Raw genomic sequence first — 15,292 nt, 5'->3', positions numbered from 1 at the left:
ACAATGACTCAACATTTACTTTGATATCTCAAGCCTCATTTTCACTAGACTCTTAAATCTAATCATCAATGCTCTGAACTCTGATCAAGCTTCAAATCATCTCAAATACGAAGCCAATGATTGAGAGAATTAATTGAAAGAATATTCTTGGAGATAGTACATTCAAGCGGCAAAATTAAATGTTCCTTAAAAAGGACAAATATGCTTGAATTCTTAAAGGATTGTACTACCAACGGATCTTCATAATTCACGGCGCAACCTCACCCCGCTATTACAGTTGTGAAATTGATGAAGTTTCCGATTCCACCCTCCAACGGTATTATTCATCATCTTCCAATTTCATCCTCCAACGGTACTATTCATCATCTATTTAAAGAGGACAAAGAATTTTGAAGACCTGTGAGGCTGTGTGGGTGAAACAAAGAGGAACCAAAAGAAACAACGAGAAAAAGAAGAGAAACAACAATTTCAACACTCACTACACTTAGAGTTAATTCTTGTATATTTTTCTTAAGTGTAAATTCTGAAATTCACATTGCGTATCTGCTTGTTTAGAATCATTCTTGTAACACTTTTCGTATCTTACTTTTGGTTAAATTCCTTGAGGGACTAAGTTTAGTTTGTATCTTACTTTTCGTATCTTTCTAGAATATGATGCAGATCTATGGGATATGGTAATGGAAAGTTACACACATCATGTGGATTCAAATAGTGTAAAGATTGAAAGAAATAAGATGTATGATCAGCAAAAGAAGAACAACAAGAATCATCATAGATCCAGAACAATCTTGCTGAATGATATTTCTTTTAATGAGTTTAACAAGATTTTCAAAAGCTTTGCCCAAATCAAGATGTTTTAGAAGAGATTTTTGAAGACAAATAAAGTTTGAAAACATATTTTCTTGTGTGATACAACCATAGTAATTTGAGAGCACACAACAAATTTTATATTTTTTATCCTATAAAAATACAAACAATAAAACACATGATCACATACTAACTTTTAACTATTGACTTTGTTTCTTAGTGAAGTTGTTTAACTTTTCACATTTTTGCACCAATCACAAAACACTTCTCGATTTTTTAATTTGTTTGAAACTTCCTTCTTTTTTATGATGTTCTTAATTTTTCCTTTGTTTTTTTTTCAATCATCAAAACCTTTGAAATACTTGATCAATACATAAAACCTTTGACACTGTTGCATGTACTATATTGAATCAGTATTGGATCAATATCAGATAGACTAGACTAAAGATTCAGCAATTTTTTTTTTTAAAACAAAAGTGCAATGAAATCCGAATCATCCAATTTCAATTAAAGGAACTTTCAATTAAAGGAACAAGGATGTGTCAAATGTGTTAATGCGGCAAATTTGTGACTCCAAAAAATCTGTTTCTTATTTAAGGAGGAATATAAGAAAACTATGTGTTATCAGCAAATTTTGCACTCTTTTTGTAAAAGCTTTGTAAATATATGTTTCAACTAAAGAGGTGTCACTCTTGAATGTTGAAATGAATGTATCAGCTCAAATCAATAACTCTAGAATAGTAACATTACATTACAGGATGAAAAACTTGTCTAACAATTTGGTCAATTAATTGATCCACAACATCTAAACTCTCCCTATAACTAACTAGTCAAAACTTGCATACAAAGGCCTGTTAAAGTGAGAAGAACTTCATAAACACTTCTAAATGAGTTTCCTTTAGTTTATAGATATGATATCATGTAAGAAATGATGGGGATGAATAACAGTTATGCCAGTAATGATCAACTATAGCCAATTATCAAGAAAGAAGACTGTAAGAAGGCATGTCTTCGATCCGTAGAACATCATCGATCATCAACTCTTTCTCCAGCTGAACTCGCGTTGATTTCAAGATATCCTGTAATCATAGGAATAAAAAAAGAAACACGGTTATGATTTTTCGACCACTTTGAAAGAACATCTTATTTTACATATGATCATATAGATTTTTCTCACGTTAAATTGCATGTATGTAGCATTTGTCTCCAACCACTGTTTGTCCATGACCACAAATGCAACGCAATAAAGTAAATCAAATGCCCATTCATTTTCTGCAAATGTTTACAGTAATATAAGAATGTTAAGAAATCAGTTTTCAAAACTATGCCACAAAATTTTGATCAATTCAACTTGTATACAAGTTGTAATTCTTACCTGAAAGCATTTGTAGAAAAACTGTTCTAATGAAAGTCCTTGGTTTGGCTGCAATCGAAGAAACTTCCCAGCATTAGCAATATTGTGTTCATTAAAATGACATTATATGAATATGTGTAATACAAGCTTCATAAGAAGTGCCACTAGATTCATGTTTAATTAAATGGGAAAATGTTAATGAAACAAATATTTAAGGGCTTGTTTGAATTGACCATAAATTTTGCAGAATCACAGTGTAACAATATGATTTTGTCAAACTCATTGTCAATCAAAATAGGCATCAAAAGAACATTGGAGCAAAATGCATTGTGACAAAAAGGCTCATCGTGACGTACTTGCTGCATCAAGGTCTAACATTTGCATAATCATGAAAGTAATATTTACACCAGCAACAGCAAAGGGATACTCGAACACAACTCCCTTTCTTCCTTGCTTCATCAGAAGATTCTGAAAAGAAGTCTGCAACATCAACAGATAAACTTCAAGATAAATAAAAATAAAGGATACATTTTGAAAAGATTGTGGCTAGTTAAGATGCTTACGGAGAATGTCTTAGCGAAGAATAGGAGGTTCTCCAAGGATATAAAACCAGCACCTCTGCACAAGAAATCGGTTCACAATAGTAGCGTAAGTAAAACTGTCTCAAGTACAAAAACAACCTAAAAAACATAAGAAAGAAATTATGAGCCAAAATATAACCTGAAATCAGTAGAAGGATCTCTTCCCTGCCATCCCATTTCTTTCCATTGATCAGAAACCAAACCTCTGAGCTCATGGCCGGGGAACGAAGCAGACCAAAGAGCTCTCAAAGCATCCTGTCCTTGAAACAATTTATGAATAAGTGACTTAAAATAAAGGTTACAAAAATATGCGACGAATAAATTTAGCAGAGAATAAGATTTCAGCAAATTACTCAACAGGAAGTAAAATAAGAAAACACTTGCCACTTGCCAGTACCAAAAAAGTTAAAACAGTATACCTGGTGATCAAGCTTGGAAGCATCAAAGTAAACTTTCATTCTGCATTTTAATCTTCTAAGCCTTTCCTCCTGCAAAAAAAAATATTGGACAGTTTGAAAAACACTAGCAGTTCAACAAAATCAATTCAAGAATAAGAAGAATAATACAAAACCAAACTAAGCATATTCCAGAATCTACAAGCTTCAAAGTTATGCAATTACTTAATGAAGCTAATTACAAATTAGGCAAGTAATTAATTAGTAAAACACTAACCTGTAAAGGGGTCAAAGTAATGCAGACTGGTTGACAGTTTCCCTTAGGCTTGAAACAAACACATGTCAGTCCTTTACCAATCCAATGAGGGGAGCCATATGTTGTATCATCTGCATATAACCAATCAGAAGAGTTCCTCATTCAAACCCTTTTTTCTTTCTCACAAAGCTAATCACTTAGTTGAAGAAATGAATCAAATCACAAATCTTTTATTATACTATTCTACAAACAAGTTGATTACAAAGCAGGTAATCAAACAGTGTGGTAGAGAAGAACAAGAAGAAGAAAATTTCAACAGTGTGCATTGTCGTGTTTTGGCCCGACAAGCCAAAAAAGAAAAATGACATAGACAAGCCATGAGGTATGATGTATTGTTGGGACTATGGACCACAAAAAACCACGTGGAGTATATGTTATGTTATCATCTCCATGTGATGTGTCACTCAGTTTTTTAATTGTTTTTTTCCCTTTCCTTTATGCATTCTTGTGACCTGAAGTTAGTTTTGGTTAGATAACTCCTCGTACCCACCCCTCCCATCATGTTCTTGTTTATTCCCTCACCTCACTCACACGATGTAGTAACAAATAGTAACAACAAAACAACTTCATTAATAACCAACCTTGTTGGCATCCTATGTAGTTAGGTTTGACCGGCTCTCTTAAGTTTTTGGACATATATTACATCGTAACATAATAATTATAGATCTTATTTAACAAAAATTTAACTGTGATATGACAAATTTTAGAATTGGACCGTAATTCATATTGCACACCCTAAAGTGTATGTGTAGCAGTTTCAAGTAATAAATATTTAAAATTGATTCTATAGAATTGATTTTGACATGTTTGATTGCTCTTGACTAAATTTGAATAGGATTTTCAAAATTGATTCTACTTAATCTAAGATATGTACTAGTTTTTTAATCCAAACATTATTTTTACACTGAAATCTAAGATTCAGTTCACTTTTACAATAATTCATCCAAACATAAACTATTTCATAGTCAATTCACTTTTAATCAAAATCAATTTTATAGACTCAAATCATTTGTAATCTGTTTTCTCCAGCATAGAACCAAACACACGCACAAAGACCGACCTCATTATTGTGGTGGGGCCTCGGGTCTCAACATCTCTTTGTTGATTGTTGACTTGAGAGGAAAGAAAAAAACACTGAAGTTGGCACTGAAATTGATTACTATCTGCCTATCTAGTTTAAGGGGTTGGCAACATTACATAGGATCCTTCACATTTTACAATATTATCCTATAACCCTTCCACATTTTGCGTAATTAAATATTTTAAAAAAATACACTCTTTGAAAAATAGAATATTTCAATTTTTAATGTATCGAATACACAAATTCCAATAAAAGTGTACTATTTGAAAGTATTAAACATGATGAAGTAAATGAATGTAACAGCATTATAAGTAAGGATGAATCAACATAAGCGAGTAATGGAAAGAAGAATGATGACCTGAAGAAGAAGGAATCACGAAACGCGAGGAAGCTGGTCCTCCTAACAAGGTGCGTTTCATTGTAAAGTGATGAAACCTAATCGTTCATGGAATTGATCTGTAAAATTGAATTGAGTATGTATGTAGTATATAATGTAATTCTAATAGTGGTGCTCTGTTGCTAGAACCTTGTAGAGTTGTGTAGTTTAATACTTATAGGAAGTAGAGTGTTGTTTGTAGTGATATTTTTGCTCAACAAAAACAGAAACTGTGATCGGGTTTGGGTGCCGTATATTCCAAATCAGACCTAGTGTTCCATAATTACCATCCATTATGGGCGATGGTTTTCTATTTCTAAATGGAATTTTTGAAATAATTACATTTTTTTTTTTTTGAAAAAAAGCGCTATAGGTTGTATTTTTCCATATTTTTGTTATATTTGTTTATTTATTTATTTAAAAGGTAATTATACACCAATGGTAATTTATGGTAATTAGCTATTAAGTAGAACTAACTCTCTTTTAGATATAAGTTATTCTTTAAGTAAGTCAATATCCAATTCATTTAGGTTTTGTTTAAAAGGAGAAAAGAGGAAAGTAATTTGAATAAACAGAATGATAAAGTGAAAAAAATTGAAAGATTTTAGCTGCTGCGCGGGTCACGGTCCGCTTTGTCACCCCATCTTTACTTATAAAAGAGAAATTTGACTCAAAAAAAAACTATTCATGGGCTTTTTAATAAACATAATCGATTATGCCTATCATCTAATCAATTATGTACTTCATAAAAATGACAATCCTGATTCCCAAAAAAGAAATCCTACAATGACTTGTGTCTTAATCGATTAGAAAACTTAAACTTGCTCTAATTGATTGGTTAATGTCCTTATTCGATTAGACAATGTATGTAAGTCTCTTAAATGTTTAGGAGCACCCTTTATCAATTCCATAAGCATTTTAATGGTTCCTCTAAGGGTTTTAAGGAGTTTTATCAAGTAGAGAGGTTAAGAATACTTTTAGGTGAGTGTGTGCATTACCTTAACAATTTAAGAAATACTCTAATATCTCTTACAAAACTCTGATCACTTAGACACCGAGCCGACGAGCTTTCACACTTTCTCTCTTTCATAAACTCTGAAGCTTCAAGATCCTTTATTTGATACATCAATGATTCAACACTCCATCTGAGACTTGACTTCTTTTGTATGATGAGGCTTGATAAGACTTCTTGGTAGACAACATCGTCAGAGAGAATTGTTTGACTGGGATCATCAGAGATTCCTCTGAATATGTGTTGACTTTAGGTGTTGTCCTAAGAGGTTGACTTTGGAACCATGACCTCCGAGAATAACAACTCGATCATCACTTCAGATGAAGACTTCACCTTATAATATTGTCATCATCAAAACTTTATAGGTTAATTGATTGTTGTAGACATTATACCTGCAAGCACATAGATGCAAAGAAATGACAATGTGACACTGTGTTTTTAATACTTAAATTTTCTATTTTAAAAGTTTTTACTATTAATATATTTTTGTTTTGTAGGGTTTTCAAATAAATTTGGAAAATATTAATCCAACTTAAAATATCCAAACTAGACAAATTTTATAGTATTTTATTGTGTAAGTTACAATGAAAAAGTAAAGAGAAGGATGGAACATGAAGATCAAACAAAAATCAGAGAAAAGTACATAAAGCATGTAAATTGTGACACACTCATAGTCCACAACGACTTGATCCAAACTTTTTCATGAAGTGCAAAAATAATGAAATGATCAAATTACAGGGCACCTACAAGTCATAGTGGCACTATCAATATCTAGAAAGCCAAAGTAGCGCACCCTTGAGCAACGACGTGATCCCAACTTTCTTCCATATCGTGGAAGCTTTTTAAGTAATCAATCACGAGACGACTGAGGCATGGTGCAGCGCAATCTCGTGAAATCAGGATTTTATCTATAGATAAAAAAGAATGTTTAGTCATAAAGGGTCCAGTTTTATAGAGTCTAGGGTGTTTTTCTAAGTCAAGGGGAGATGAAAATGAATGCTATCATTAGCAACTTATTCTTCATCATTGTAAGTATTTATATTTGCTTTTCAGTTGTAAAAACCATGAATTTCTTAAGGATGAATGGTTAGTCCCCTTAGATTAGGTTCCTTAGAGATGATTCTACCTTTATGGTTGTTCTAAAATAAGTTTTTGTTTAAAATTATATATTCATATTTATGCTTAAAGCTTTCTCCCATCTACAGAATTTAGAGAATTGATTTAGATAACAACAAAGAGCGGTGAATAGTTCATCCGATGGGTAAAACTATAAGATTTTACTGATAGTTCATGTTGCGAAAAGAATAACCTCGACCATTAGTTTAGTTTTATGCACTATAAAATCTTCGTCATTGCAATTGAAGACTCCCAATAGTTGGGTGTTGCTTTGATGAAGCGATTTTACTTGCGATTGAAGACTCACATTAGATAAGGTTGTGAGGTCGTTATTCCGTGTTTTGTAAAACTGTTTCTAATTTTACTTGTAATAAAACTTTTGTCATTGTGATTGAAGATTTTCAGTAGATTGGAGATTTCAAGGTCATAATTCTGTATTTTGTAAATATGTCTTCTTATTGTAGTGTCAGAAAACCGTTGTTATTGCGATTGAAGACTCTCAGTAATTAGGGGGCTACAAGGTCATAATTTTGTGTTTTGAAAAAGTTCATCATTGAGATAGAATGGTTATAGGATTAATTATAAGCATTTTCACATCTAGGGATAGATGATTCGAAAGAGAAAACCAATCGTTTTTACAATTATGTTCGCAAACCGTTAGTTAGCATATTCTACTTACATTCTCACACATAAATAAATCAATCACGCTCTGCGTCTCGACGGTTAGTCTAGTTTTACGTACTATAAAATCTCTGTCATTGTGATTAAAGACTCCCAATAGTCAGGGGTTGTTTTGACGAAGTTGGTTGCCTTGCGATTGAAGTCTCCCAATAGTTAGGGGTTGTTAGGTCGTAATTTCGTGTTTTGTAAAGTCGTCTTCTTATCCCACGTGAAATAAAACCTTCATTGCGATTGAAGACTCTTTGTAGTTGGGGTTGTGAGGTCGTAGTTCCGTGTTTTGTAAAATTGTCTTATTTTACGTGTTATAGAACCTTTGTCATTGCGGTTAAAGACTTCCAATAGATAGGGTTGCGAGGACATAATTCTATGTTATCTAAATAATCATAATTGAGATAGAATGGTTATAAGATTAGTTATAGACATTCTCACATTTAAGAATTCTCACATTTAAGAGTAGATGATTCAAAAGAGGAATTTAATCACTTTTATAATTATCTTCGCAAACCGTTAGTAGCAATGTCTATTTACATTTTTGCACATAGAGAAATCAATCGCACACTCTAACAATTTTCTTCTAATCTTTCATCTCATCAAAATATAAACAAATGAAAATAAGATGATCAACTAACTTATCCAATTCATGGTTATGTATACCACTTTTTATATTATTCTTTTCACTCAGCTCAGGCCCAATGTTAAACAACTTATTAAAGAAATATTTTTTTGGATGATGGATTTTTGTGTCAAATTAAAGGCTTTCGGAAAGTAAATTCCATTGCAAAGGAACTCAAGAAATTTTATTTTTCTCATTCAATAACATCAAGTGTGTACAAACTAGTAGGTTGAAAGACAGGACAATGATAGTAAACAATTATAATCTCTTTTTCTGTCTTTTTCCCGCCTCTACTTACTAACCTCTATCTATCAATCAATCTGGAGGTAACCTTAAAATTTTCAAATTACCATTTTTATATGGCATATGCACAAGCAGTCTTTGCTTTTTTGATAAATCCTGAGAGCATATCTTCTCACTTATGCAACTATTAAACCAAACAATCAGAAAAGAAGAAGCCGTGCAGTTCCCGAAGTGGCAGAAAATAATTGAATCTCCATCTGCAGAGTGTAGATGAACATCATGATCCCAAGTGAGGTGAGAATGTCAGCCAAATCAGAGGTCAAGGACCAAAACAAATCACATAAAATGCCACCAATTCACTATTTTAAATTTCTAATAATTGAAGTGGCTGGTCAATATACTCTTTCCTTTCACTGTGATTGTAGGATAAATGTATGAGTATGAGATATGTGAAGATGGATAGGAGATCTGAAAATTATCTCTTTCACCAGTCTGAGATTTTAAGCCTCCGGCTTCTATGAACAGATTGTCTTATCTCCGGAAGCTTGTGCCTGATCTGTCTCCACAGCATGTTAACAGCATCTTCCCTTTTTGGTGGATAATGGAATTCATAATGATGGGAGATGTTTTTAAGTTGCCTCCACATTTCAGTCCATTTCTGCTTTGGAAAATTGCGAAGCTGATTGATCATGTAGCCTGGCTCCAGTGCTTCTTTGAAGGAAAAGAACAATGAGAACTGAGAGTAGTCAATCTCATTCTCAAATGGGAGTTCAATTTTATCACTCACAATAACAGGAACACAGTGACTCACAATTGCATCAAAAAGGCGGCAAGAGGAAGGTGTGTCTCCTGCTGGATGCAAACAGAATTTTGATGAACGCATCCCTCTAGATGACTGTTATAATAGACACAGAGAATGAAGGATTACTATAGTTGTTATTTTCATTATCACCAAAATGGTCAACAAAACAGAGCAAGGGACAAGGGACAAAAACAATTAATTGACCATGATCTCCCATTGCAAAGACTATCTATCTGAATAGATCAAAAAGTAAAATTCTTAGAATGGTACATGCTTAAGCAGGTTAACAAATGAACGTTTTCAGTAGCAGGGAACCATCTAAATGATTGGACATACAAATAATGTTTAGCAGATAAGAAATTTTCTACGCAGAAATGATAGTATTTAGCTGAAAGTGTAATAAAGTATGTGCTCACACTTCCAAAACATTTCATTCTGTTCATAGAAAACAAACAGAATCCCAGCATTAGAATGCAAGTAAAAAATGGACCTTTTAACTAAAGAGACAGTAAATAACCACAAATTTTCCAGCTACATATAAGTGAAAAACCGAATGAAAAAAATTATAAACCTTACTAATAACTTACTTCATACCAATTTTATGTTTTCTCCTGTAGCAAAACTTCGTTCGTAGTGAACATCGTCAAAACCAGCTAATATTTTTGTGAATTTAGCACGAACAATGCCTTTCTGCAAACAACACATACCCCAAAAGTCAAGTTTCTAGTAATTTTTAAATCCAAGTTATTCTTACAATTGAATATCAGAAAGGAAAATGCATACATCCTTCCGGTGCGTCCTCCCTCTGAAAAAAAGCAGAGTGGTACGAGACTCAAACGGATCGAGAGGCTCATCACCTATATAAGAATCTACAACATGTACATAAGGGGACACTACATCCTTGTTCAAATTAGAAACGCCTTTGGGATAACGACCAAAATCAACAACAACCTGAATAGACTCATTCAGTTGATCTCGCAGGAACCTAAATGCATTAGGATGTGTCATAGGAAATACATGGTCTCTACCTCCAGACCTTTGCCAGTACTTGGATTGCCTTAATAATCCCATCAAATCAATCTGAAACCAGAAACAGGCCATGCTTAACACTAACAAGTATTAACAAAAGTTTAAAAAATAAAAAATGGAAAATTATAGTTATAACTTAATTTGAATCAGTAATCCCAATTGAATTAATACCCAATTACAGATACAGACTTCCAGTTTTCATTCTCAGAGACAATTACTCAAACAACTTGTAAGCAAAGCTATTGAAACTTGCATTGAAAAAACATCATCTTTAAATCTAGTACCTGCAATTGATGATCAATTTGCGTTTCTGGATCCGTCATGCGATGACCATGGGTGTTGAAACTAAGCGAAGAGAAAAAAGGAACAAAATACACATCAGCATGCTCCGGATCCAGAACCCTTACCGCTTCACTTCCATTGCCACCGCTGTTAAGAAGGGAACCCATCATCCAGTACTCTACACTATGCTGCCTCTTGAGACCGGAATTATCAGGCCATATAGGATAGTCAACAGCGGTCACCGGAGATTCTGTTGTGTTCCGGTGATCCAGCATGCCGACGTTAAAGCGACGGGGAAGATCATACATGTAGACTCTTAATGGAGTTTCCTCGGTGCACGGAGAAGCTGCAACAACCGCCGGTGATTGAAAAGAAGATCGAATGTCGAGTGTTCCGATCAAAATTGAGCAGGGAATGAAGATTAACAGCGCTGTGATGAAAGAAATGAGAACTTTTCCGAACATTTTTGAATGGTTTTGTGGCAATGAAGAAGATGAATGAAGAAATGTGGTGAAGGTAGTGAAATTGTTGTTATTTGTATAGTTGGTGGTTCATTCGGTTTGTACTGAGTGGTATTGTGCACATGGTGAAGATACATTGCTTGGTTTGGAGGTCGAGTATATTAGCTTGTTTTCATAAGCATGTGTTAAATATTCTTGAGTTTTTGTAGTTGGCGCATGAAACGGAAAAGCGTTGGATAACTTCGTCAACAAGGGAGGAGGTGTATTTTGATTTTGATTACATCGTGTTGAAATGTTCGAACTGTTTTACCGGATGATAGTATATCTATGAGCACTCTTTAACCTTCCTTATGATAAGTTTTTATTCAAATAAATAAACAAGAGTAAATATACATCAAACACCTATCTTCTCTTTCATTTTTTTTATAAATATCTCATTACACCCACACTTGATTCTCTCAGTCATATGGTAAAATTCTAAGGGTCATGCTTAAGGACACTATAATTAAAAAAAGTTAAATGTAATTAAATGCAATAAAATTATATTTAAAATTTCGATACATTGAATGCACGTGTTTCAAGAAAATATTTCTATAAATATCTCTTTATTTTGTGCCCTTGAGGCACATGTTAGCTTTTCCCAAATTCTAATCATGTATATTGTTTTCGTAGATATACATCTAGTAGTAGTATTTTTTTAAAAATTTATTTATTTCGTAGATATATCTACGGAAGCGTTAAAAACATAGTGAACATTGGGGAGATGCATCTACGAAACGTGTTAAAAAGAAAGTGTTTCGCAGATGTACCTACGGAAGACATTGGCTAATATGCATAAGGATTTACTTATGCACCATGCATAAGCTAACCTAAGCCTTTGGATCAATATTTTCATCTAATGGCTAGAAATCACCATATATATTTCCTAAAAACAGAAAGAAAACGTTTTACTATTTTTTTCTTCTCAATTCAACGACTCGACATCTTTTTCTTCTCAATTCACCACTGTCGCCACCGTCTGCACCGTCGCCACCGCCTGCACCGTCGCCACCGCCGATCACCACCGTCTTCATCCTTCCTTCCTAACACATCACCACTGTTGTCATGCTTCGTTCCCAACACGTCATCACCGTCGCCATTCTTCGCCGCCAGCAATAACTCATTCTGGTGATTCCTCAAGCTCACTTTCATTCAGGAAATCATAGGTATTGGATTTTACACTTGTTAAATTGAATTTTAGAATTCCCACTTCAATTTCTGAATTTCTATAGAACTCATTGTTTTACCTAATTCAAGAATTCATTGAGTAATGTGTGTACTATGGTTGAGTAGTGTTAGGATTCCATGAATAATGTGCAATATATTTTGGTAGAATAACCTTGACTGCTGTATAATATTAAATTGAATTTTAGAATTCCCACTTCAATTTCTGAATTTCTTTCTTGCAATATGTGATTACCTAATGCAAGAATTCATTGAGTAATGTGTAATATGGTTGAGCAATGTTAGGATTTCATGAGTAATGTGCAATATATTTTGATAGAATAACCCTGACTACTGTATAATATTGAATATGCATATCTATCTTTCCTATTATTAAATTTGTAATTTGTATTTTGTAGGTTGTGTTGCTAATGGATGAGATTTTGTCTTCCACAAATGTCACTCAAGATGTTGGTTCAATCTCCGATGAAAATAAAGAATCGTGGCAACATTTTGTCTTCCACGACCTTTCATCAATCAAGGATTTCTACGCTAAATACGCTCATGAAAGGGGATTTTCTTTGAGAAGAAATTTGCACTCCTTCTATGATTCTCGTAACAGAAAAATGGACATTGTGCAATATGTCCGTTATGTTTGTAACAAGCATGTTTTCAAGCATGAGAGTCGGGCGGATCCTAAGAACAAAACAAACTCGGATACTCCTGTTCTCATTGAATATCAGAAAGAGAAAGAACTTCCCGAGGAAAGGACTGGTTGCCCGGCTAGTATTTCGTTGAAGTATGATTCCAATGTTAAAGGTTATCACATATACAAATGGAATGTTACTCATAACCACCCTCTCCATAAACCTGAGCATTCACATTACCTGAGATCTGCTCGAGAGATTAGTGAGCCTCAAAAACAACTTGCTATAATAAATTCAAAATCAGGCATGTCTGTAAGATTCTCCTTTCAAGTTATGCGTCAAATAGCTGGTGGTTCAAAGAACCTTGGGTATTGGTTCCAAGATTTAAAGAACTTTCTCACCACTGTTTAACAAAAGGAAATGGTCATTGGTGATGCAACTATTATCCAAGAATATCTTAGAAATGAAGCTTTGAGGAACCCATCGTTCTATTATGATATCCAAGTAGATTCTGAAGAGAACATAGCTAGCATTTTCTGGTCAGATGCAATCATGCAGCAAGACTATGAATTATTTGGTGATCTCATCCGTTTCGACACAACTTATCGAACAAACACGGAGTATCGTCCATTATGTTTGTGCTCTATTCATTTCACTACTATTATATCAAGCTTCCATTTTATTTTGCAATTATTAGTGCATTGATATATTCTCTCTACCATATTTATTATTACATCATTATATATTAGTATAAAGATATATTGATAACATCCATTGTTTTAGGTATGACACTGCTTTTATATTGATAACATCCATTGTTTTAACTTTTTCGTTATATGTTTTTGTCATACATACCAGCTCCGTTCCTTGGATTTGACAATCACCGTAAGAGTGTATTATTTGGTTGTGCCCTGCTCTACGATGAGACTTCAGCAAGTTTTGATTGGTTGTTTACCACTTTCCTGAAGTGCATGAAAAATAAGAAACCCATTACAATTTATACTGACCAAGCTTGTGCTTTGATGAAGTCAGTTCCAAACATCTTTCCTGATGTCTTCCATGGGTTGTGTTCTTGGCACATGGGGGAGAATGCAAAGTCTAACTTAGGCTCTCGTTGCAATGGTGCATTTCTTGACGAACTACATCACTTGGTTTCAAATGTTGATGATGAGGCAGAGTTTGACTTCAATTGGAATAAGATGCTTCAAAATTGTTTTGGTGGTAAAGCTACTTCTGAATTTACTTGGCTTGTCCAGATTCATCGTAATCGTACTCAATGGTCTTCTGCTTGGGTGAAATCACACTTCACTGCCGGTTTGAAGACCACACAGTTAAGCGAGTCATTCAATGCCTTTCTTCGCCACTATCTTCAGCCATACCACTCACTTGTGCAATTCTTTATCCATTTCAATGTTATGGTTGAGAAAATGCGAGATAATCATGCTGATTGTGATTTCAAGGCTGCCAATACTAGGCCAAGAAACAATTATCCCAACAGCCAACTCATGAGGTCTGTTGTCGCCAAGTATACTCCAGCATCGTTTGCATTCATTCACAAGCAATATGATCTTTCTTTCAAATATTATTATGAGGAGGACACGTCAAGAAGTTCAATTTCTAATAGAGTTTTCAAAGTGTTCACAATTCAACTTGTTCGTGATGCCGATGAGTTGGATTTTGATAATGATGCCGCTGCGAATGTTTATATGTCGCTCGATGAAGTTCCAGAAAACCTTCTTCCTAATAATCAAGATCATTTGCGACTTGATGAGAGGGTTGTTACTGTAGATATTGGGAACAAGATTTTTACTTGTACATGTCGGATGTTCGAGAACCAGTGATTCTTATGTCGCCATGTTTTCAAGATATTAGACTTCTTAGGGAGTTCTGTCCAATACCAGTCCTTGAAGTCCATACATGACCACTACATATTGAAGCGTTGGACTAAAGGAATTCGTCCATCCCTTGATGCTTTAAAACCCATTAGTATTGGAGGTATTCAAGATACTACTTTTGCACAAAGATATCAACAAGCTTCTGGTGTTATGCTTCAGATTATAACCCGTATTTGCATGGACCCTGATGCGTGCCAATTTTTTCTTAATGATGCAATTGAATGTGGGAAGCAAGCGGAAGAGTTGATTGTTACTGTAACACCCCATATTTTCTATTTTAATTTAAACGGAAATTAAATTATTATTTAGAATTATTTGGTATTTTTGTTGAACTAATTGGAGGAATTATGGAATATTGGTCTTTGGGCCAAGTGTAGTATTTAGTAATGAGGGGGTGT

The 15,292-nt window shown here is 34.0% G+C and overlaps 4 protein-coding genes across 4 annotated transcripts; 2 read left to right on the top strand and 2 right to left on the bottom strand.

Annotated features, from left to right (window-relative positions):
* Positions 1 to 1,506: 1,506 nt before the first annotated feature.
* Positions 1,507 to 5,158, bottom strand: LOC131655822 (uncharacterized). The gene is made up of 9 exons (XM_058925630.1): positions 4,893 to 5,158; positions 3,415 to 3,524; positions 3,162 to 3,230; positions 2,882 to 2,997; positions 2,725 to 2,779; positions 2,518 to 2,641; positions 2,183 to 2,230; positions 1,985 to 2,079; positions 1,507 to 1,886 (listed from the first exon to the last, which is right to left on the bottom strand). The coding sequence occupies exons 1-9, from the start codon at positions 4,951 to 4,953 to the stop codon at positions 1,788 to 1,790; spliced, it is 777 nt and encodes a 258-aa protein (XP_058781613.1). The 5' UTR covers positions 4,954 to 5,158; the 3' UTR covers positions 1,507 to 1,787.
* Positions 5,159 to 8,424: 3,266 nt separating this feature from the next.
* On the bottom strand, positions 8,425 to 11,466 carry LOC131655821 (probable arabinosyltransferase ARAD1). The gene is made up of 4 exons (XM_058925629.1): positions 10,691 to 11,466; positions 10,161 to 10,457; positions 9,972 to 10,067; positions 8,425 to 9,470 (listed from the first exon to the last, which is right to left on the bottom strand). The coding sequence occupies exons 1-4, from the start codon at positions 11,150 to 11,152 to the stop codon at positions 9,060 to 9,062; spliced, it is 1,266 nt and encodes a 421-aa protein (XP_058781612.1). The 5' UTR covers positions 11,153 to 11,466; the 3' UTR covers positions 8,425 to 9,059.
* A 1,317-nt stretch (positions 11,467 to 12,783) lies between these two features.
* LOC131658110 (protein FAR1-RELATED SEQUENCE 5-like) lies at positions 12,784 to 13,410 on the top strand. Its single transcript, XM_058927443.1, has one exon. It carries the CDS (start codon positions 12,784 to 12,786, stop codon positions 13,408 to 13,410), a length of 627 nt encoding a protein of 208 aa, XP_058783426.1.
* A 9-nt stretch (positions 13,411 to 13,419) lies between these two features.
* LOC131658109 (protein FAR1-RELATED SEQUENCE 5-like) lies at positions 13,420 to 14,840 on the top strand. Its single transcript, XM_058927442.1, has 2 exons — positions 13,420 to 13,633; positions 13,858 to 14,840. The coding sequence occupies exons 1-2, from the start codon at positions 13,420 to 13,422 to the stop codon at positions 14,838 to 14,840; spliced, it is 1,197 nt and encodes a 398-aa protein (XP_058783425.1).
* Positions 14,841 to 15,292: the final 452 nt, after the last annotated feature.

The sequence above is a fragment of the Vicia villosa genome, linkage group LG3 (genome assembly GCF_029867415.1).
Source record: "Vicia villosa cultivar HV-30 ecotype Madison, WI linkage group LG3, Vvil1.0, whole genome shotgun sequence".
NCBI lineage: Eukaryota > Viridiplantae > Streptophyta > Magnoliopsida > Fabales > Fabaceae > Vicia > Vicia villosa.
The sequence above is the reverse complement of the archived record's forward strand: the minus strand, read 5'-3'. Positions and strand labels throughout refer to the sequence as shown.

What these genes read in the sequence shown, in the direction of transcription:
- LOC131655822 (XM_058925630.1), bottom strand. Translation starts at nt 4,953, where the DNA reads ATGAAACGCACCTTGTTAGGAGGACCAGCTTCCTCGCGTTTCGTGATT. An exon ending in GATCCTTCTACTGATTTCAG is followed by an intron (nt 2,780 to 2,881) that starts GTTATATTTTGG and finishes TTTCTTGTGCAG; the next exon opens with AGGTGCTGGTTTTATATCCT. An exon ending in TTTTCTACAAATGCTTTCAG is followed by an intron (nt 2,080 to 2,182) that starts GTAAGAATTACA and finishes AAACATTTGCAG; the next exon opens with AAAATGAATGGGCATTTGAT.
- LOC131655821 (XM_058925629.1), bottom strand. Translation starts at nt 11,152, where the DNA reads ATGTTCGGAAAAGTTCTCATTTCTTTCATCACAGCGCTGTTAATCTTC. An exon ending in AAATTGATCATCAATTGCAG is followed by an intron (nt 10,458 to 10,690) that starts GTACTAGATTTA and finishes TTCTGGTTTCAG; the next exon opens with ATTGATTTGATGGGATTATT. An exon ending in GGAGGACGCACCGGAAGGAT is followed by an intron (nt 10,068 to 10,160) that starts GTATGCATTTTC and finishes TGTTGTTTGCAG; the next exon opens with AAAGGCATTGTTCGTGCTAA.
- LOC131658110 (XM_058927443.1), top strand. Translation starts at nt 12,784, where the DNA reads ATGGATGAGATTTTGTCTTCCACAAATGTCACTCAAGATGTTGGTTCA.
- LOC131658109 (XM_058927442.1), top strand. Translation starts at nt 13,420, where the DNA reads ATGGTCATTGGTGATGCAACTATTATCCAAGAATATCTTAGAAATGAA. An exon ending in CACGGAGTATCGTCCATTAT is followed by an intron (nt 13,634 to 13,857) that starts GTTTGTGCTCTA and finishes CATACATACCAG; the next exon opens with CTCCGTTCCTTGGATTTGAC.